General features: G+C 45.8%; 2 protein-coding genes across 5 annotated transcripts; one reads left to right on the top strand and one right to left on the bottom strand.

Moving 5' to 3' along the window:
• Positions 1–46: 46 nt before the first annotated feature.
• Positions 47–19338, bottom strand: LOC129832304 (bleomycin hydrolase-like). 4 transcript variants are annotated; one of them, XR_008755901.1, is made up of 13 exons: positions 19194–19338; positions 14706–14903; positions 13681–13790; positions 13235–13376; positions 12541–12629; positions 12148–12240; positions 5705–5860; positions 5238–5396; positions 4780–4847; positions 4498–4615; positions 3970–4039; positions 2891–3011; positions 264–355 (listed from the first exon to the last, which is right to left on the bottom strand). XR_008755901.1 is itself a non-coding variant. In XM_055896268.1 (12 exons), the coding sequence occupies exons 1-12, from the start codon at positions 19201–19203 to the stop codon at positions 204–206; spliced, it is 1368 nt and encodes a 455-aa protein (XP_055752243.1). In that variant the 5' UTR covers positions 19204–19337; the 3' UTR covers positions 47–203. The 4 variants fall into 4 exon arrangements, 2 of the variants coding, with proteins under 2 accessions (XP_055752243.1, XP_055752244.1); XR_008755900.1 differs by having other exon boundaries at positions 3970–4042; positions 19194–19337; XM_055896268.1 differs by lacking the exon at positions 2891–3011 and having other exon boundaries at positions 47–355; positions 3970–4042; positions 19194–19337.
• A 778-nt stretch (positions 19339–20116) lies between these two features.
• LOC129832301 (uncharacterized) lies at positions 20117–22804 on the top strand. Its single transcript, XM_055896260.1, has 5 exons — positions 20117–20414; positions 20766–21104; positions 21293–21475; positions 21692–21720; positions 21819–22804. Exons 1-5 carry the CDS (start codon positions 20351–20353, stop codon positions 21933–21935), a joined length of 732 nt encoding a protein of 243 aa, XP_055752235.1. The 5' UTR covers positions 20117–20350; the 3' UTR covers positions 21936–22804.
• Positions 22805–22843: the final 39 nt, after the last annotated feature.

The following is a 22843-nucleotide window of genomic DNA, read 5'->3' as shown; positions in this document are numbered from 1 at the left end:
AGCAAAAGAGGACATGGACAAAACAAAATGGCCGAAAGAAGACGTGTGTTTTTCCAGTAAAAAAACCTACTTTTATTATTTGTCTAGAGAACAGGCTGTGGTGGGTGGAAGTCTATGGAGGAGTAAAACCAGAGAGATGGGGCGGAGTCAAACAGACCAGGGCTGAGACCAGGTGGGTGGGATGGCACCCTCTGTTTCCATAGTTACAAGGCCAAGGCTCCCATTGGGTCCCAGGCAGGAAGGACGATGGGCTCCTTCTGCATTACTTCCAGCACCTCGGGGGCCAGGTACTTCTTGTCCACAACCACCTCGTACACGTATTCAGAGAACCACTCGTCGGTCATGATTAGGTAACCTGCACACACACACACACACACACACACACACACAGATACAATGGGTTAATTCATACAGTTAAAAGGTTAAAAAAGACCCGATGAAGGTGTAATTGAGATTGTTGGTATAAGATCCATTCAATCTGTGGAGCGTCGAGATCCACGACGTGCCGCTGGAGTTTCTTTTCAGGAATCATTAGTCTTGATTAACACCCGTCTCTAAGACCAGGCAGTCTGAAATCCATTAGCTAACAGCAGTACCAGTGACTCACCCTGTACTTCAGTGGACTGCCCTATACTGAAAGCAATAGGTGTGAGTGTTCTAAAGTGTGTGGTCTGTCTGTCTGTCCCACACAACACCTGGATTTAAATACTATTTGAAATCTTTCAAATGCATGGCTAGGACTGGTTTTCTTTAGCCTGCATGGAGTGCCAGGTGGGCTGGGTTTGCACTTTTGGGACTTTTCTATTGGTTCCATTGCACCAAGCAAGCAAAGCGGAAGTATTTGAAATGATGTCAAATAGTATTTGAACCCAAGTCTGTCCCACACTTCTGTCCTCAAGTCGCACACCCCGATAAATCTCCAGATTGCAAGGGAGGGACTGACCGACACACATAATTTTATTCATTAACACAGCATTAGGCCACTTAATCCTTCTCACCCAAAAAAGATGAAAGAATATCTCGAATGCCACTTCATCTTGCTCTAATACATTTTCATAACAAGCCCAAAAACACAACTTTCAGTGTACATGATCCCACTCTGAGACATTGGCCCTGGAAACACATACAGACACAGGCCACGGCCTCGCTCTCACAGACAGGGTGACCGAGTGTACATCAAATCATAAAGAACTGCATATAAAACACTTGATATGAAGAGATAAGACCGGCGAGAGCAGGATGTTTAATGACAATAGGGGCATTCCTCATACAGTGTTCTTATTTATCTACAAGGGCAATGGGCCTGTCTGAACAAAATAACAACCCAGATTACAGACAGACAGGAAGAGGAACAGCTCCAATCTATCCACGTGGTGATAGATTTGGGATTTGAGCAGGCACGGGCTGGTTCGTTTGGGCACGCAGCAGAAAACGTTTTAAAACATTTTCCAACTAATGTTTCTTATTGGACAAGTCCAGGTAGTCCCTCCGTGCTTCAGACAGTTTTTTTTCCCGTTTGGTGCCCAATGAACGCGATCCTGTGGTTATACGGGATTGTGTAACGGTCAGAGCTGGGGACTAGACCAGATTGTGACCGCTGTTTGGTTTTCCTCTCATCTCTGGACCCGGGCAGTGTTTAGAGCGCATCCCTCCCCCGCTGAAAAGTTGCATTATCGATGACGTCACAGGGTCCTCGGAAAAACGTACCTCAGCTCAAAACAATACCCCCGCTTCTGTGTGTTATTCGTTCTGTGTGTTATTCGTTCTGTGTGTTATTCGTCCTGGGTGTTATTCGTCCTGGGTGTTATTCGTCCTGGGTGTTATTCGTCCTGGGTGTTATTCGTCCTGGGTGTTATTCGTCCTGGGTGTTATTCGTCCTGGGTGTTATTCGTCCTGGGTGTTATTCGTCCTGGGTGTTATTCGTCCTGGGTGTTATTCGTCCTGGGTGTTCACTCTGCGTGTTCTTCCTTTCCAGTTTCCAGGAAAGATGTGTGCGTGTCGGGTGGCGGTTTCGTATAGCGGCATTATTTGTCTTAACGGGACTGCAATGTGTCCTACCTCGTCTTACAGGGAGAGCTGTGGATGGAGTTTATTCAGACGGGCCGTTCTGCTTTAGATCAAATAGTACAGCTGAGTTGAGCAATACGGGTCACAGACTGCTAAAGCGAGCATTGTCTGCAGCACATCCTGTTTCCATCATCAAATCAAATGTATTTATGTAGCCCTTCTTACATCAGCTGATATATCAAAGTGCTGTACAGAAACCCAGCCTAAAACCCCAAACAGCAAGCAATGCAGGTGTAGAAGCACGGCGGCTAGGAAAAACTACTAGAAAGGCCAAAACCTAGGAAGAAACCTAGAGAGGAACCAGGCTATGAGGGGTGGCCAGTCCTCTTCTTCATCTCCTTAGTTCGCCATAACGACAACATTATTTCCCAAACCTATCTGCGACGACGTCACCAACGTAAATGTAATAGCAGATATAAGAGTGTGTCCATAGTCTGCCCGGTAACGTGATATGTTAACAAGGGAATCGCAATAGCCAGTACAAATATTGTTTCTCACTATTCCGAAGTAGCTGTAAAAGGGGCGGTGTAGAATCCGAGAGGTGCGTTGAGAAGGGCATCTCTAGCCTATAAACAGTCTGTCACAATGAAATATCACATTTCAGATTGGCCCACATTTCCCATATTTGTATAATAATCGCGGAAAGGTACAAATAGTGCACTCTGAGGACATAATAATCAATCTTGAGAAAAGCCCTGGTGTTTGGAGGGTTTATGCATGGTGTTACAATGGTGTTAACCTAATTAGGTGGGATCCTCTTGGGGGAAACAAAATATTACAGCCAATTGGATAGATGCTAACTCTCAAAGCCTTACGAACACACATTTTCTCCGTCCGCCGTGGCGTTGACAAGTCCTCCCTCCCCGTCCCCAGCTGTCCAACAAGCGGTGCTCACCGCCGCGGGTCCTCCACACCGTTTGTTTTCAATAACTTTATTAATACATCTGAGGGGAAAGAGAGCGGATATGAAGGCTTTCTCCCATCTGCGTGGATGTTTATGGAATATGCGTGAAATACAGTGGATTTGAGGAGGCTTTGGTGTTAGGCCTTTTTATTTTTTTCAATATGCAGATGACATGAAGTCATTGACCAGGAAGTGGAACTACATAATAAAACCAAAATAATCTGCACTGGAATGTAGAGCACAGGGTGCGTAGGGATGGAGAGAGAGAGAGGGAGAGAGGAGAGAAAGGGGGGAAAGAGAGAGAGAAAGACAGAGGGGGGAAAGAGAAAGAGAGAGGTGGGAATGGTGGATAATTACGTATTTTGATTAAAAAGCCACACAGTCCCAACAGAGGAGAATTCAGTATTTGTTTCCTTTCAAATGTTTTAGTGGCGCTGGATGGAAGAAGAAAAATACTATTTGAACCCAGGCCTGTAGTCTGACAGTGTCTGAGCTGGACTCTTCCACACAGAGGAAGTCGGGAGGCTGAAACAAAATGGCGTACTGCTGTGTTGTGAGAGGGACAAAGGGCCGTTGTCTGGGAAACATCCCCGTTGTTGTGCTTTCTCTCCCTCTGGGGTTCATAGCCATAACAGACAAAGCTACGGTCGGGGGCCACACATGAGAGGATGCCGCAAAACTAACCCCAAACCAAAGCCAGCCCTCCACACAAAGTCAATTATAAATTCATAACAAAGCCAGGTGGGTGGGGAGGGAGCTAATCCTACTTCAAATTCAATTGACCTGACAGGAAATTCAACTGTCCCTGTGATTGTACACTGACGCCCTGTGGTGTGAGAGAGAAGAGAGACGAGGGGTCTGCGCTTTCACATAGCTCGGCTCAGGCGGACCTAGAGGGGCTCTCGTGTTGCGAGAGGCAGGCAGACGTCACAAGGCTGCGTGAGAACGGGCCCTCTCCTCCACTGACCTCTGACCTCTGGCCGACTCAGCGCTCTCACCTTTATTCCCACGGTCGTCGCCCCAGGAGTTCTCCACCCTCCACTTCTCATAACCTCCATCCTTTTCATCCTGCTAGAGTGAGCGAAAGGGAGAACGAGAGAGAGAGAGACAGAGACAGAGCTCAATCAAAATGGGTATGATTATTAGGAGGCAGATGTACCCAGCAAATGGAGAAGAAGTCCAAATAAGTCTGTGTTTTCTGCTTTATGCCCGTCATACATGGAGTACACTATACATGGTGGAAGTATATTCAGCAAATGATACAGTATGTCCATTAGTAAGAGAGGATGGCAGGATTCCTAGTGGGGTGCAGGGCAGGACTGGTAACTCCTATGTTGTGTAGCCTAGGGCCCTGTCCAGCTGTTCTGAGGGGAAGGAGGAGACAGCTGGGGTTCACATACAGGGGGGGAAATTGACAGCCATTTTAAAACACGCAGTCGATTCAAACGACTGTAAACACCACACTGGACGCCTTTGGTGCAGAGTCACTGCGGAACACTCAGTGTGTACGTATGAGTGTGTGCTACCTTGTCGGTGACAGCGGTGAGGATCATGGCGTGGGTCATGAGGGAGTCTCCGAAGATCAGTCTCTCTGCCTTGGACAGGTTCTTTACGGACACCCCGAACACCAACTCATGGTTGAACCTGAGAGATGGGGGAACACAGGGAGGGACAGGATGAGATCTCTCTCACTCACACACACGCACACACACGCACACACACGCACACACACGCACACACGCACCTGACTGATAGTGAGTTATACATGCGATGTTGACGCATGTGCGCCTCTCTCTCGTAAAACTCACACATTCATGTCGTTGATGCCCAGTTTGCCATGGAAATGCTTGCCCACGTCACAACCGAACCACACAGCCTACGAGAGAGAGAGGGAGAGAGAGGGAGAGAAACATGCGTTACAGGCAGTGTCTCCTTGCACACGTCACAACCGAACCACACAGCCTACGAGAGAGAGAGGGAGAGAGAGGGAGAGAAACATGCGTTACAGGCAGTGTCTCCTTGCCCACGTCACAACCGAACCACACAGCCTACGAGAGAGAGAGGGAGAGAGAGGGAGAGAAACATGCGTTACAGGCAGTGTCTCCTTGCCCACGTCACAACCGAACCACACAGCCTACGAGAGAGAGAGGGAGAGAGAGGGAGAGAAACATGCGTTACAGGCAGTGTCTCCTTGCACACTCGCTCAGTTGTCAGACGTAGCCATGATCTACCTTACCGGACACGCTCACACACCCCCACACAGTACCTCTCCCTCTTTGATGGAGTCCGCGGCCGCCTTTTTGAGTAGCTGGATGGGCTGGTTGTTGTACAGGGTGTTGTGTCCTCCCACCATGTTGCCCAGGAACTCAACGCTATACAGCTTCTCATAGGGGTTCTGAGGCCGCGGGTCATTCACCAGACAGATCTGTTCGGGGCAGGGGAGGGAGAACAGAGGTTAGACTCAGCTCATCAACAAACACAGGAAGAGAGGGCATTATTCCTGACTCCAACCCTTGGCCTAATATAGACTAACTGGGCCCCGGTGCTTTTCCTGGGTCGCAAAATTCAGAAAACGTCCAAAGTTTCCAGGAACTTTGGGAATTTTGCGACCCCAGGGGAAGAACTCATGGCCCTAATAATGATTAGCTCTTGTAATAATTCATTACGATCAACTCAAAGCCTATATTGATATTTTATTCAAATAAATCAATAAAAGCTGGGTAAAACGTTGACCTTGTCCTGGATGTTGTAGAGGGGCTTGACCAGTTCCTTGTAGAACTGCTGAGGGGACAGGGGGCCCATGCGGTGGAAGTTCTTGTCCTTGTCTCTGTACTCCCAATAAATGGAGTCAGCGGGGCTGCCCAGACACACAGTGGCCACCCGGAAGACCTGTACGCAGCGCACGTGAAAAAACAGAGGGGAAAAAACTTCATCATGCATTACCACTGTAAGACAGACAGAGCACATTGATATCTCTTAGATAGTCTCTATGTAAAAGCGCCATTGTAAAACTCAAACTCGGGACCAAAAAGAGCTTAACAGTAGTGTGAGCAGGATATCCGCCTGGCTGTATCGCTCGCTCTTCCTGTCGTTGTGGTTCCTGACTGTGTTCCCATGGTGTTCCTCTGGCCTCTACCAGTCTGTTTTGACAGGGTTCTCAGAATAAGCCTTCCCTTCAACTGATACGTCAATCTCAGGAATTTCCTTCTGAAAAGACGTTGTGTATACCAGTCCTATCAAAGCCTATTATTTAAGCGGATGTTTTGGTGGTTTGAGAACACCCTGCATTGTCGGTCTCTGATAATGCTATGTCGGGCTGTCAATCACCGACTCCCAATCTGGCATGTACACGTAGGTAGTGCGACCGTTAGTACGCGAGCACACATATGCAATACACGCACGTCTATATTTACGAGGACTTCCCATTGACTCCCACTATTTTCATTTACTTTCGGCAAAAAAGTCCAGACAAATTAAACTCCTCATAGGGTGAAAATAGAACTGGGGAATTACGTTTGGGCCAGAAGCTCTTCACCAAAGCAGAGACACTCAGAGGCCGTTGCTGCTGCACTTTTCCACGGAGTCAACTACATTAACTACTGATGGCATGCCTGTCTTCAGGTTGATCGTAGTCAACTATTCCCACGTAGGCCCTTGTTGTAAATGAAGAATTTGATGCTTTTGCTGACTCAACTGGTTAAGGTTAAATAAAACAAAAATATTTTCAAAAAGACAGCACACCCAGTACCATTCCCACCTACCCAGACCCTCACAGTAACCCTCACCTTTTCCAACACCCAGACAAGACGGCGCCTTGAAGACTCTGGGTTTGTTTTCTCTGTCCCGTTGCCCCGCGGCGCAGACTAAATGCCAACCGCGCCCATCCCTGCCCTGTATTTAACCAGCACGGGCCCCAGATGCCCCGAACACACAAACAGGCCCCTTTGCCCCCGTGCCCTCGGCCCCTGTACCACCTCACATCCCTGTCTCCTCCTTGGCAGGTTAAATAAACGCCCCTGCCCGTCCAAACACAACAGGGCACCCATGTAGACCCGGTGAAACGAGGCTACGCTCTTCACAAAACAATGAGCCAGAACCCCACTGACGTCAGCAGGCCTCAGCAGCACAGCCCTCAGTGAGTCAATATTGAATCACCTGCCTCCAAAACGGACAGACAAAGATGAGCACGAGACACTGGGTGGGCTGGGCGCGTCTCCATTAGAATCATGTATATAGCACTACCGCCAAGATTCCTGGTACTGTCTCTTCTGTCCTGTACTTGCTAAAATGTTGATTATGAGTAGCCTTGTTCCATTGTATTCCTTCACTGTGTTTACGCCCAGTTCATTTCTCAGCACTGGTACAGTCCTCCTCAGTACTAGACTACCAAATCTTTTACAGATATCCAACCATTCCTGTTGGCTCTCTCCCTCTCAGGACACAGACAGCCCATCCATCAGCATGGACAAGCAGAGGCTGACAGGGTCATGGGTGGGGAGCAGGCAGCCCACCTTCCCTTCCTGCCTGCCTGCCACCCTACCCTGGCCCTTCCACTGAGGACAGACACACTGCGTTGAGGATGGAAGAGGGAGAGGGGAGATTTACGACTGCTGGACACCGTGTTTGACCAGTGTCTTTAGAGACCGCTTGCTTTCTTTTAAAATGTCTGTGTCACTGTCTGTATATCTTCTGACGTACACTACATAGCTCCTCTCCCTCCCACTCCAAAACACTGCTTCAGCGGGTGGGTGGAGCTGGTCAAAGAATGCAAAACGCAACAGCAAGAATCCCATGGCTGCCGTCTGTCGGGTGCTGGCTGTTGTGGATTTGTAAGCCGTTTGGGAAAGGTTAGTAAGGTTTTTGTGTGGTTTCTGAGCGAAGGCAGGCTTCTTCAAGGCCACCCGGCTCCATATTTTCTGCTTGGCCAGGTTTGAATTAGGGCCTTATCTGAGATGGCGGCTGGGATCCCCTGTTATTGACAAAACAGGAAGCCGGAGTGACCCGTGTTTGTTTGGGGAAATTGCACCGCCTGCACCAGAGGACAGTCCCACAATAGCCTGGGATAAACATTAAAACACACGTTGTAATAAGAAAGTGTCCGTCTTCATAAAGACCGACCCAGACGGCAACACGGGACTGATTAACAGTAGTCTAAGACCTGGCTCTTGTCTTCAAAGGTTTTGCAACGGAAAGCGAAAAGGAGTGTTTCTTATTGGACAAGTTTAAGATACAAGACATTCTCTTCCTGCCCGTTCTCTTGCGTTTGGTGCCTAATGAACAAGGCCCTGTACTCATACATCTATAGAAACGCTCCGTAACCCCATTTCATCTGAACAGGCCCAGCAATTAATAGATTAAGGAAGCTCCTCTAGATCCACAGCATGCCCCCCCCCCCCCCACCCCACCACCACCTGCGGGACAACGCAGACCGTATTCTTGTGTCGTGTGACATGGATGAAGCCCAGGTGTGGGTAATAAGGCCTGTAATTGGCCGATGCCGGGGCATCCGGAGAGGCTGCGTGTCTCAGCGGATCATGCTAGCCTTTGAGCGTACCTACGTAGCATGTGTTTGCATGCTTGGCAGTAAACACTGGAGCGCCTGCAGCACGACAGCCAGATAGCGCCAATGCTACAGGAACACACGCGCTCCATCCTTTCCTCGTCGGCTCACGCATGCCTGTTTGTTTGTTAATTTACTTCCCGTCGCCCAAACAGAGGGAAATCACCTCTTGTTAGGGGAGAAATAAACAAACATACAACACAACAGCACAAAACACTAAAACACCTTGTGTTGGTAACTGTGAAGGGTGGAACCTGCCACGGCCCGTATCCACACAAAGCGTCTCAGAGTAGGAGTGCTGATCAAGGATCAGCTTTTCTTTTGAATCACAATGAATAAAAAGGGAGGACCTGATCCTAGATCAGCCTTCCAAGTTCAAGACGCTTTGTGACTACGGGCCTTGCTGCTTTCGAGTCAAAGCCCTGGGACGCAGAGCCTAGATGAAACTGTAAGCAAATGACCCGTTTGAGAGAGCAGCTGGGGTAGAAGAAATGGACTGGGCTTGACTGAGACTTTCTGGCCTTGTAAACAGAAAACACATGGGGTCATTATAGATTGTAACAACGTTGTCAAATTAAGAAATATGAGTTGATGAAGTGCGGCGGGCCGCTTTTCAGCTCTGGCAAACGAGCCCACACAATAACACAAACCCACACACAGCGACCTGCTGCTACAGCCAGCGCTGAGCCAACACACTGACTACGTCCCAAACCGCACCCTATTCCCTTTATAGTGCACTACTTTTGACCAGAGCCCCCAATGGGCCCTGGTCAAAGTAGTGCACTATATAAGGAAGAGGGTCCATTGAGATGTAGCCACTCTAAAGGCACACACAGCATGTCAGTCAAGTCACTGTCCAATCAATGACTCCTTACAATCTACAAACACAGCACTCATATTGAACACAGTCATATGTACCTGAAGGAGAATTTCTATTCAGAATGTCCGGCGCCCAAATGGGCACGTTCTATACAGCAGAAACAGCACAGGACTGGTTATGATTCATTCTGCATGACGCAATGCAACATGTACCAGACTGAAGGTGTGTGTGTGTGTGTGTGTGTGTGTGTGTGTGTGTGTGTGTGTGTGTGTGTGTGTGTGTGTGTGTGTGTGTGTGTGTGTGTGTGTGTGTGTGTGTGTGTGTGTGTGTGTGTGCTTGGAAACGCCTCCCTGTGTTTGTGCGCTCCTGCACACACTCCTGCATGCCTGTTACAGTGTACATGTCTGTGTGTGCTTCTGCAGGGACCAGGACATTAAAAGGGAGGCCCCGGGTCTTTGAAGCTGGTGGGTAGCATGGTGGTACGTGGTGCAGCCTGTCCTCTCTGGCTCTCAGGCCTGTCATGTGGAGCCTGGACGAGGACAGAGTGATGCTCTCCAGCACCCTGTCACACTCCTCACCCAGGGAGTGTGCACAACGCCAGACCCTCCCCGCCTAAAGTAGGCCTGACATCCCCTGGCTTAACGAGGGACGAGTCTGGGAGCTTTGATCAGCTATGACTCACACACCAACTCTAAAATGTAACCACAGACACACACTCACCAACTCTAAAATGTAACCACAGACACAAACACCAACTCTAAAATGTAACCACAGACACAAACACCACTTCTGAATATAAACACACGCCACTTCTAAGCATACATAGAAACACACACACACACGCACACACACACACACACACACACACACACACCACTTCTAAACGTTCACACACGCACAAAGCCACAACCTCTCATACTTGGTGTTGACATGGTTTACGTGTGCAGTCTGAACCCAGAACAAGGTGGCACAGCCCGCACACTGAAGTCACACGCAGCACTCGGAAAAGGACTGCAATACTCTGTAATTGAACATGACACGTTTCAAATGGCCTGGCAAGTGTCCCAAATGGCCCCCTATTCCCTATATATAGTGCACTATAAAGGGAATAGCGTGGCATTTGGGAAGCAGCCCTGTGTCAACACAACATGCTGAGTGACGAGCACACAGAGAAGTTAATTAATGAAAAAGGACCCGACTAACTGATCACATCCGACAGAGTGTATTCTAGCTTAATTAATTATGGCTAATTTGTTGGCTCGCTAGCTAGGAGCTAATCTAAATCACGGCACAACAGTGACGTTTCACTCGTCGCAACAGATGCCAAGCCCGGAAGCGCAGTCAACGCACCCTTCTCCGTACGGACGCCCACGAGACGGGAGGAGAGGCGCTGGTTACACCCTTCACCCCCCCGGGCCAACATCCCCCACCTTTCTCTCTCTCTCTTCACACTCCCCCTGGCTGCCAGAGCTGTGTTACACAAAACAAACTACTACCAGGTGGACAAACAAACACGTTGACAAAAAATAAAGAATACGCTCTTGTTCATAGAAGAAGTGCAACGAGGGAGAACTGGAAGTGTTGCACAATCAGAATGTGCTGTAGCTAGCGTAGTGTATCCAGAGCGGTAAGGGTAGTAGACACAGAGTCTGTTTAAACAAGCAGTCAGGGGCATATACAACAGAACTGCTCCACACAAAAGCTACATCCTTTATGTAATGTTCTCTCTCTGGCTGTGTTATATTGACTGACTGACTGACCACACATACACACCTCTGTCTTAAGTGGTACTGGGAACGTTGGGACATTAAGGCTTTTTCCTCTCACAATGAAATTGCCTTACGCCATTCAATGTGAGGAGCGTTGCGATAAAGATCTTGTTTATGGAACATTCTGTCATCAGGTCCGTGAGGCGTGTGTGAGTGCACGTGAACACACACACACGCATGTGGACACACACACACTCTCTCTCTTCGCTGCCAGAAGTATAGAATGACAAGCTGTCACCAGTGGATTATAAACAGTACGGGCCATATATCACTACAGCCATTGTTGCTAAATGTGGAAGAGTTGGGTTATGCAATGTTATGCAGTGCTGGGAGGGACTTGTGATTAGGTCCTAATTCATTACTACTGAGATTTGATAGAGGAATCAGTGATGTGGTGAAAGTCAATACAATAACAAGTCAATGGTATTAGATGGGGTAGTGTACTACTCACACACACGCACGCACACATCTTTGTTATCAACCTGTAGCTCTCTGTGTGCTGCTACAACAAGCGACAGGTACATTTGAATTGAATGGCCAATAACTAATCTGAAAACAAACATTGCCTAATAACTACTGGAGCCGTAATGGTTATCGTCCTTGCCTACCCAGTGCCTGCTGTGTTAAACACATACAGGCGTATTACAGCACGTGTCCTTCTCAGAGCACATATCTACGGTCTGTTATACAGCCCCCTCCTCTGGACAAACTGATGCAGTGCCACAACATTATTGAAGAGGAAAACAGTGTGTGTGTGATGTGGTGGCGGTGTGTGTGTGATGTGGTGGCGGTGTGTGTGTGATGTGGTGGCGGTGTGTGTGTGATGTGGTGGCTGTGTGTGTGATGTGGTGACGGTGTGTGGCTCGTGCGCTGTTTGTGATGTGGTGGCGGTGTGTGGCTCGTGCGCTGTTTGTGATGTGGTGGCGGTGTGTGGCTCGTGCGCTGTTTGTGATGTGGTGGCGTTGTGTGGCTCGTGCGCTGTGTGTGGTGTGCGAGTCGTGTGCGTCTTTCCCTAACATGCGCTTACCTCCTCAATCATGGTGTCCATGGCGTCAGACAGCTCGGCTTCAGTGGATTCACTGGCCACCATGTTCCGCAGTCTTAGACAGTATTCTCTCAGCTGGAAGCCAGGGAACATTGGTATGACATAGTACATAGCGAACTTTATTACCTCATGACATTGCAGAGCATGTCGGGTAAGGGTTAGTTATCTGGGTCTTCTACAAGAAAACAGAAGACACCAAAATAAGAAAGGGTGGCTTCTACGCTCTGTCCATGGCGTTCCACTGCGCTAAGTAGAGTGTATATGCTTGTACTGCCTTGTATGAAACAGGAGGACTAGGTTTTGTGTTGTTGTACTTCTACACAAGACATAATTATGAATCGGAAATGTCGCAAAGATGTAAGTGAGTAGACCTACCTTGTGATTGAGGATGTCATTCATTCGCCGCGAGGCCTCGGAGCTGTGAGACTCTGGGAAGCATTTCTTTGGGATAACTCCGTACTTTTCTGATGATCGGGGAAAGGTAATAACATATATATGCCATTAAGCGAACGCTTTTATCCAAAAGCGGCTTACAGTCACGCCTGCCTACATTTCTCCTATGGGAGGCCCCAGTGGGAATCGAACCCACGACCCTGGCGCTGTGAGCGCCATGATCCACCAACTGAGCCACAGAGGACCATAACTTTAAGACTTTGCCCACGGAATGAGGTGAAAACTAATACGTAGGGGATAGGATGCTATTTGGGACGCACACTTGATCTAAACCACAAACCTGACTCATTAAAACAGTGGAAGGGTAGTTACATAGAATGTCTAATTACAAGGAATTACACAGTAACTACTACATTAGTAACTCACCTGAAACAGAATCTAGACAGTTCCAGTATAATTTTGCTTATTATCTGCAGTAAACGGCCACCGCCGAGTAGTTACAGTCTAGTTACCAAGGTAGTTACACTGTGAGTCCTAAATGGCACCCTATTCCCTACATATGACCCCTGGGCCAACGTAGTACCTGATTTAGGGAATAAGGTGCGATTCATGACTCATAGAATAATGCAAATGAAGCAGCAACACTCCCCTGATCGGGTAACAGGTATGAACTGACCAATGAGGTTGACCAGCATATCCCACTGGCCGCCGTCGTTGGTGGGATTGGAGAGCAGGAACTGGACCAGTCTGCCGTCTACAGGCTCCTTCCTCTGGGCTGTCTCCACACAGGCCTGCAGGAAGTAGTAGCACCGCTCCACCTGAAGGGAGGATGGAGAGAGTGCAGAAAAGGGACATGATGGAGAGAGGAGACGGGGGGACGGTCACGGTGACATCCAAACGGTACAACATTGTCCAGTGTACAGAGCGCCACACACAAAGGGGGTTTAAGGCAGACAATGAGTCTAATAGTACTAAAGATACGCACTGCCAAACACACCAACACTGTTCACACCCCACCGCTGAAATGTAACAACAAATGCATTGTATATTCTAGTGGCTGTTGCTAAAAGTTGCTCAAGTGAATACATGTGATTTTAATAAGACAAACAAATGTGGTCTTACCTTGTCCCAGAAGAAGAGGTAGGACTGACTGAACTCAAACTCTTCGATGTTGAACTTTTTCATGAAGGGAAGGCGCATGACGTTGAGGCACGAGAAGATCCAACATCTCCCTGGAACCCACAATCAGCACAGATGAGTATGGAACTGTGTATATGGAGCTGTGCCTCAATGGCAGCTTCCCAAATAACACTCTATCCCCTATTCAGACACATAGTTAGACCTCCTTTCTCCCCACTCCACGGTTGTGTCCCAAAATGGCACCCTATTCCCTATATAGTGCACTACCCTACTGTATATAGTGCACCAGTAATACTAGCTGTCGCCATTGACGCCAGCTAATGGGGATCCCAATTAATCAAATCAAAAATGTTGACTAGCGCCTATAGGGCTCTGGTCAAACGGAGTGCACCATGTAGGAAATAGACTGCCATTTGGCACGCAACCCCACCACATCTCTGCATCAGGTCCTTAGGTCTATTCCATTCACATGCAGTCTTTGTACATGGCCAGGCCCCTGGAGTAGTTACAGATGCTGGGTATCAAATATATAGGCACCCTTGCGCGGAACACAAATTCTTTAAAAAAAAATAAAAAAAGGAAATTGAAAAACATTTGTTTGTGTATTTGTTTGATTTACAGCTAAAATGTAGGTTTTTCACTTCAAAGACAACAATAGCCTGGACTAAATGATCTGCAATTTTTTATTTTATTTAACCAGGCAAGTCAGGTAAGAACAAATTCTTATTTACAATGACGGCCTACCGGGGAACAGTGGGTTAACTGCCTTGTTCAGGGGCAGAACGACAGATTTTTATCTTGTCAGCTCGGGGATTCGACCCAGCAACCTTTCGGTTACTGGCCCAACGCTCTAACCACTAGGCTACCTGCCTCCCCGGTGGCAACAAGGTAAAAAATTGTCATACAACCAGTTTAAAAAAGAAAAAACAGAACATTCTGCTCCATTGCAAGCCATTGTAAAGTGCAAGGGTACCAATATATTTGACCGTATCTGTAGGTAAGTGTACCTGAATTTTTTTGGTTGGTGATAGGCTTGCCCTCTGTGGGGATGGAGTGCTGGAATATGTGCACGGTGTCCTGGACCGTCTGCCTGTGCAGACACACCTCCAGCGGGTCGATGCACGTGGACACATTCTGGGCCAGCAGGTACCTGGGCTCCGCCCGCAAACGCTTCACAAAGGAGGCGATCTTCTCCTGACTCAAACCTGAGGAGGACATTAGAGAGGTCATAATTTTTAAGGAAACAGGGACAGGGTTAGCCTGGTTCCTGGTCTGTTTATGCTCTCTTGCCAACTTTGTAATGGAATTAGCCTGCCAAACATTGTTTGGCGTGACAAGGAGTTGGCATAAGCGCATACATAGATCTGAGACCAGGCTAGGCCAGGGTGTATTATAAATGGAAACAGATCTGAGACCAGGCTAGGCCAGGGTGTATTAGAAATGGAAACAGATCTGAGACCAGGCTAGGCCAGGGTGTATTAGAAATGGAAACAGATCTGAGACCAGGCTAGGCCAGGGTGTATTAGAAATGGAAACAGATCTGAGACCAGGCTAGGCCAGGGTGTATTAGAAATGGAAACAGATCTGAGACCAGGCTAGGCCAGGGTGTATTAGAAATGGAAACAGATCTGAGACCAGGCTAGGCCAGGGTGTATTAGAAATGGAAACAGATCTGAGACCAGGCTAGGCCAGGGTGTATTAGAAATGGAAACAGATCTGAGACCAGGATAGGCCAGGGTGTATTAGAAATGAAAACAGATCTGAGACCAGGCTAGGCCAGGGTGTATTAGAAATGGAAACAGATCTGAGACCAGGCTAGGCCAGGGTGTATTAGAAATGGAAACAGATCTGAGACCAGGCTAGGCCAGGGTGCATTAGAAATGGAAACAGTCTGGATGAAACAAACTGGTAAAGAGCTGTAATATAAGGAGGATGTTATTGGTGTTTGATCTGGCAAAGTGGCAATGGGTTCCGAATTGCAGCGGGACTAATAAAGTTGTACTGTATTGAATTGTCAACAAAGTGGCAAAAGGAGCATTCAAATAATACCTTGCCCCGCCCTCGTCCACTCCCCACCGGAAAATAAGGTACAAAACAGCAGGACATCAAATTCGGTATCAAATTCAAATATGCCCGAGTTCACTAAAGTGTTCTTATCCTATTTTGACAGGAACAATCCATATACAGTGCCTTCAGAAAGTATTCATACCCCTTGACTTATTCCACAATGTTGTGTTAAAGTCTGAATTGAAAATGGATTGCAGAAACGTTTTTCCTCACCCATCTACACACAATACCTCATAATGACAAAGTGAAAACATGTTTTTAGAAATGTTTGCAAATGTATTGAAAATTAAATAGGTACTCACACCCCTGAGTCAATAGTTTGCAGAATAAATTACTTTGGCAGCAATTACAGCTGTGAGTCTTTCTGGGTAAGTCTCTAAGAGCTTTCCAGACCTGGATTGTGCAACATTTGCCCATTATTGTTTTCAAAATACTTCAAGCTCTGTCAAATTAGTTGCTAGACAATCATCTTCAGGTCTTGTCATAACATTTCAAGTAGATTTAAGTCAAAACTGTAACTCGGCCACTCAGGAACATTCCATGTCTTCTAGAGCTGAACCGACTTAGTCGACTGGACGATTGTTTGGTCGATAGGCTGTTGATCGACCGAGATTTCTTTAGTCAAGCAGTAGCAAAAAAAACATTTAAAAATCATGATGTACAAGACACCTGTCTGATCGGCGCCTGTCTGAGTGGACTAATCCATTGTTGAGGTCGTGGGGGTGGCACAGTCTATCACTCTAAGACATGCTACTGAAATTGTATATGGTTATATTACGTAAGAACAATGGGGCAACACTAATCTTTTTTTACAATTATTTTATAACAAATGTGCTTTCTACCGCGTTGGATAGCGGTCGCTGTCCATGGTTCTGAAACATCAGTGGTCTGTTGAATTGCCTCCTTTTGCTGGAACATGTTGCTATGTGCATAATAGCAAAGTTAATCAGCATATTGGTGTTGAGAACAATGGGCGGAGGTAGCAGCGGAGTTAGGAGACGAGAAAACAGCCCTTGCCTTCATTTTCTCAGAAAAGTGAGGAGAGAGGAAACCAACTTAATTAGGTATAAAATCAATAGCCTAACTGTTAAATGTGCCTGGCTTTATAAATTAACCATACATACAGTATATGGAAAAATACATGTTTTAAAATTTCGACCAATCGATTGGTCTAAAGAACAGATGACTCTTGGTTGACCAAGATTTTTTAAAAGTCAGAGACAGCCCTACTGTGTTCTTGGTAAGCAACTCCAGTGTAGATATTGCCCTTGTGTTTAAGGTTATTGTCCTGCTAAAAGTTAAATTAATCTCCCAGTGTCTGGTGGAAAGCAGACTGAACCAGGTTGTCCTCTAGGAATTTGCCTGTGCTATTCGGTTTCTTTTTTATCCTGAAAATCTCCCCACTTTTAACGATTACAAGCATACCCATAACATGATGCATCCACTACTATGCTTGAAAATATGGATAGTTGTTGTGTCACTGCTTCCCACTCTGGTAGGCCTACATTATAATCAAATAGCCACAGTAGCCTACATGACCACTGTTAAAACTGTAACTTAAAGCGGGTACAGTCTCAGTGTTCACAGTAAACACGTGCCAGAAGTTGCACAGAATTTTCACAATGTTCAAGTTTGCGCTTAGCAGACCAAAATGTAGGGAACACTAGTGAAGGGCAGTGACACATTTCTTTCTTATATTTAATACATTTTAAATTCAGGTTGTAACACAATCAAATTTGGAAAAAGTCAAGGGGTGTGAATACTTTTTGAAGGCACTGTATATGTGAAACTAGAACTATCTGTAGTAGTAGTAGTACAAAGATAAAATAATACTGCGGTGTCCTTCCATCAAATACTGCACAGCAATTAAACACTGAGAAGAACATTGCTTAATCATGCATACTGCCTGACTCAAGCCTTATTGGTTCTGGACCGTCAGGCTATTTTCCATGACCGAAAGGTTCAAATACACTGGCCATTCCTGGGGTGTATTCATTAGTCCACACTGTAGTAAAGCTTAGAAAACGTTTTACAACAGAAAACATTTTGAAACAAAAATTATGGTTCATTATTGGACAAATTGAGGTAGGTCCCTCCCTGTTTCAGCTGTTTGCTTCCATTTGGTTCAAAGTGAATACACCCCAGATCTACAGGGATAGACAAACCCACATGCCTCAATACTCCATCAATACCACATAAGTTGGAGAAATCATACATTATTTCCGGCTGGATGATAGAGACCCTATTATGCTGATTTAATCAGTGCACAAAACCAAAAGGGGTGTGTCGCCATACAAACGCAGGTATAGGCGGAGAGCCCATTCCAATGCAGCCTCCACAGAATGGAAAAGCATGAATGGGAATGACTGTCTGTGTCACTTTAGTTTTGTATGGAAAGGTGTCTAGAGTGACTTGCAACTTTACATATTCGTTTTATGACTGGTCTTTGGGTGCAAGTCTTTCCCGAGGTCAACAAGGTACCAAATCACATCACACCATAAATTCAAAGTCTATCACTATAAACCCGTTGTCATTGCGTCAAACATCCTTACCTGTATGGTAGCCTGATGTTGTATTGTGCCAGGGGAGGGCATATCCTGACAGCTTAACGTTAGCTAGCTACTTGAACAAATCAAAGTATTGGGTCGTGCACTGCCTGCTTGTTGACAAACACTGGTTCGCACTTTGTCTCACTTTATTAAAGGGGCGGCAGGTAGCCTAGCGATTAAGAGTTTAAGGTCGGTGGTTCGAATCCCGAGCCGGCAAAGTAAAAAACAAATGCCGTTTTGCCCTTAAGCAAGGCCGTTTAAGCCTTAACAACAACTGCTCTCCGGGCGCCGATGACGTGGACGTCGATTAAGGCAGTCACCCGCACCTCTCTGATTCAGAGGGGTTGGGTTAAATCCCCTTAATGGAATAGCACTGGTTAATACTCACCTAAAAAGTTGGTTAAATAGCTAGCAAGTTGAGCTGCCTCCTATGTTAGCTGACTGACTGGATACCTAACACAGTTAGCTGCCAAGCCGATACTTGACTAACATTACATAGAGTTAGCTAGCTAACGTTAGTTACTAGTAGTAACAGTAACCATCAACTTTTCTGGCAATGATAAATGGGAAGACGTTGGATGGCTGTGCTGAAGTTGGTCGGTTACCGTTATCAAGCTAGCTAACATTATCTGTCATTTCATTATCAACGTAAAAATACACATAAGGAAGCTGTCTGGTTAACTATGCTATGTTAACTAAGCTACGTTATCTAACTTAGACCATTAGCTAGCCGGTTAGCTATCTGAAAAGTGACATAAAGCTAGCTAGCCGGCTAACGTTAGCTAGCTTACTAGAATTAGCTGGGAACGCAAATTGAGCTCACATGCTGGCTATACAAGTGACAATGAATGAAATAAGACAAAGTAACACATGACATACCAGTCTCCATGTTTCCGAAGAGGGTTAGCAAGTGTTTCTAAATGTCTTTAAAAGTCACCGGCTCTTTGTTTATCTCATTCGCCGAAAGTCAGTCAGTCCGATCAGAGTTCTGACCGGAAACAGGAAACATAATTGTTACAATGTAACAATAGACTTTGGGATGTTGAGTATCACAAACACCCTTGGCATAACAGTTTCCTTTAACATGCCCCTTGGCATTTAAGAGTATGCCCGAGACTGGTGAGGACATTAGACCTCATATCAGAGTCATTATAGTTGAAGCTCTATACCAAGTTATTCAGATGAAATGTGACAATAATTGTGCAATGTATGTATACCATTCTTATTATTAAGTAATAACACATTTTGTTGCTCTCATTTTACATTTTGAAATACCTTGCGGTTGGCCTGAATTGGTGGATAGAAGCAACAAGCAGATTTACCATACAATTTGGGCCATGCCACTACACAATCTTTATTTGAAAGAGGATTAAATGACATTCAATGTACAGACACAATCAAAAACATACACATTCAACACACTTTTTTCTTGGTTTCCATGGAAATGTATTCTTTAGTACATGTAATGCTAACTATTATTTTCTATCTAATGAGTTAATAATTGTGCCCAGCCCACAGAGTTCGGGGTTCAGCCTGAGGAAGGATGTGATTTGTCTTTTGGAGTTAGAGTGAGTGAGTGAGTGAGTGAGTGAGTGAGTGAGAGAGAGAGAGAGACAGAGAGAGAGAGAGAGAGAGAGAGAGAGAGAGAGAGAGAGTGTGTGTGTGTGTGTGTGTGTGTGTGTGTGTGTGTGTGTGTGTGTGTGTGTGTGTGTGTGTGTGTGTGTGTGTGTGTGTGTGTGTGTGTGTGTGTGTGTGTGTGTGTGTGTGTGTGTGTGTGTGTGTGTGTGTGTACTTCCTTATCTCCAACTCGACTGAGGCAGCTACTGGAAACCATTTCGCAATTGTGGAGAGTACACTCCCAATGAGGGGGAATAATGTCATTTAGAAAGTGAGAGAACAATTGAGAAACTAAGAAGAACAATTTGTATATGCCTAGTAAAACACAGTAGTTATTGCGCTAATCATGTTGGGTCCAGCTTCCTGAGGCACCAGGACATTGTGTTGGGGCTGCTCTATAGAACCCGTCCCACTATTCTATGGGGAAGAAAGAAATGTACAACTGTCTGTTTCTCTCATTGACCTGTCTATGCATTCTCCCAGGTAAGTCCAACTACTCTTGTTTGGGATTCCTGACAGTTGTGGTCATAACCTTGGCTTTTTAACCATATGTAGGATGACCAACAAATAACTGAAACCGCTATCTAGGATGTCACTCAAGATCAAAAAAGGAATGACAATTAATCAAACAATCTTATATAAATGTATGTATCATCTGCTTCCCTACAAAAGAGGTATCATGAGAAATATCTACTCTCAATGAACTCTCTCTCATTACAATACATGTAGATTGCCATTGGGATATGAATTGATGTAGATGCTGCTCCTCTGTTGTCTAGTGAATTTTTTATATCATATTTATATGCTCACGTTTGTCAACTTTTGTTCCGTCAGGTTTTGATTCAGAGGAATGTGTGACTTCTGTCTTGGCAAAGAGAAGTTCTGTTGACGTACCAAAGGGGGGCACTCTTTCCCTATCCTGTGTTGTTCAGCATTGTGGAGATGATGGCTGGACAGGGGGATGGGGGCTGTCAACAGAGGGACAGTTCCTTCTCTTTAGTCCCACTCCAAGGCATCATCTCTCCAAAGTCACACTGACAACCAATAGTAGCCTTCTGCTCATGGACATCCTCAACGTCAACCAATCAGATCACGGACTGTACCAATGCCAGATCACCTGGGTTCAGGGATCCACCAGTGTTGGACATATGACATATGTGAACATCACTGCAGGTACATATGGTCCTTCTAGTCTACATTAACTCCTTGTTATGCATGCAATGAATGTACAGTATTTGCTGTGTAAGAGTTTCCCCCAAAATGAGAATCAATCACAGAAAATGACCACTCGACATTCCCAGACGACAGGTAGACTGGTATGTGCTCTGACTTCATTGATGTGCTCTACCTTTTCTCTGCAGCCATACCACCCACATCCGTGAGGAAGGTCTATTCCAGGGTGGTGGCGTATTTAAGTACCTGTTTGGTAATCACCCTGGTTTTGGGTCTGGCTTATCATATAAGGTCAAAGGTCCCTTCTCAGCCGCCACCAAAACCACCGCCCAAGCCCCCACGCTCCCAAAGTGCACGCAAGGACAAGCCCTGTAAGACATCTTTCTTTATCGATACAATTTCATAACATCTTGCTGCAGTGTCTTGACATGCACATTTCTAGTACAGCATTGTACATGACCATGCGATCAATTTGTACAGTTGATTTTGTCTACAGCTTATTTAAAGGCCAAGTCTAATGCTAATTTGTGAAGTGCCTAATTAGGTATGTATTAATTCTAGTTCTGACCCTGATATTTTCCTTGCAGCCACACCCAAGCCTAAACCAAATATAGAGGTGAGTATTATTTGAATAATGGCTTCTGAATGCCCTTTTCCTTAACCTTTTTCTAGAATGCTTCCTCGGGCTAACCTGAGTGTCTGTTTTTTTTGCAGTTGGTCTATGCAGCTCTTTCAAAGGATTGCTTTGAACAGCAGATTCCTAATCCTCAACGAAAAGCTGCACAGCTCACAGTCTACTCCTCTCCCTGCTTCTCCCGACTCACTGTGTAGTGTGGGATGGACAATGTATGGCCAGTCAGACTTTTATATTGTAGAGACCTCAACCCAACTCCTACCCACTGGGCACACACTAGTTGAATCAACGTTGTTTCCACGTCATTTCCATGAAAGTACGTTGAACCAACGTGGAATAAACGCTGAATTGACATCTGTGCCCAGTAAGTAGTGACCTCGTCAAATGGTTCGGATCTCTTGTCGTAAAGGCTAATGCATTGAGTTGATAGTCGCTGGACCGAGGTTCGAGTCCTGGCCGAGGCTATCCCCTGAATTCACTTCAATATTCACCTCCGCATGTAACAGACTATGTTGATTGAGTGGTCACATTTCAGAGATCTGGAATGAATGATTTCAGATGCTTTCTGATTTTGTATGTGTCACGCAGTAACTTCCATCCCCGCACTCAGCTAGATCGTGATGCCATGTGAAAATCATCTGTAAATATAATCTATGTTCAATGTTCTAAAATATGTTTTATGCAACTGTCTTTCATTTGTTAACACCGTAATTATTATTTCCGGGAATTACTTTCTCTGCCATGTGTTTGAATAAACAAACTAGAACTGATGTTCCATACCAAAATACTGCCACTTTTAAGAAAAGTTGAGCAAATTGTATTAAATGTTGCCCCCTCAAAACAATGTTCCCTGTAAAGCAGACCTGGGTTCAGACACGATTTCAAATATTTACTCTAGCCTGCCTGAGGGGTGAGATTTGCAGTTTTTGGACTATTCCATTGGTCCATTATGCCAGGCAAGCTCAATCAAGCACATATACATTATTTAAGATGATTTCAAATAGTATTTGAACCCATGTCTAAAGCATGCTATGTCCCTTTTATAATAAACAGACAAAAACAATCAGATATGCCTCTGTTCCTTCCTGTGAGGTCACTGAATTAA

The sequence above is a fragment of the Salvelinus fontinalis genome, chromosome 33 (genome assembly GCF_029448725.1).
Source record: "Salvelinus fontinalis isolate EN_2023a chromosome 33, ASM2944872v1, whole genome shotgun sequence".
Classification (NCBI taxonomy): Eukaryota; Metazoa; Chordata; class Actinopteri; order Salmoniformes; family Salmonidae; genus Salvelinus; species Salvelinus fontinalis.
Note: the sequence above shows the minus strand (reverse complement) of the source record. Positions and strands in the feature narration are given on the sequence as shown.

Excerpts from the sequence above, each read along its gene's own strand:
- LOC129832301 (XM_055896260.1), top strand. The coding sequence starts at position 20,351 with ATGGGGAAGAAAGAAATGTACAACTGTCTGTTTCTCTCATTGACCTGT. Across the intron at positions 20,415-20,765 it reads CTGTCTATGCATTCTCCCAG|GTTTTGATTCAGAGGAATGT; the intron begins GTAAGTCCAACT and ends TTGTTCCGTCAG. Across the intron at positions 21,105-21,292 it reads ATATGTGAACATCACTGCAG|CCATACCACCCACATCCGTG; the intron begins GTACATATGGTC and ends TTTTCTCTGCAG.
- LOC129832304 (XM_055896268.1), bottom strand. Across the intron at positions 12,630-13,234 it reads TATGCTGGTCAACCTCATTG|AAAAGTACGGAGTTATCCCA; the intron begins GTCAGTTCATAC and ends CCCGATCATCAG. Across the intron at positions 4,043-4,497 it reads TCACCGCTGTCACCGACAAG|CAGGATGAAAAGGATGGAGG; the intron begins GTAGCACACACT and ends CGCTCACTCTAG.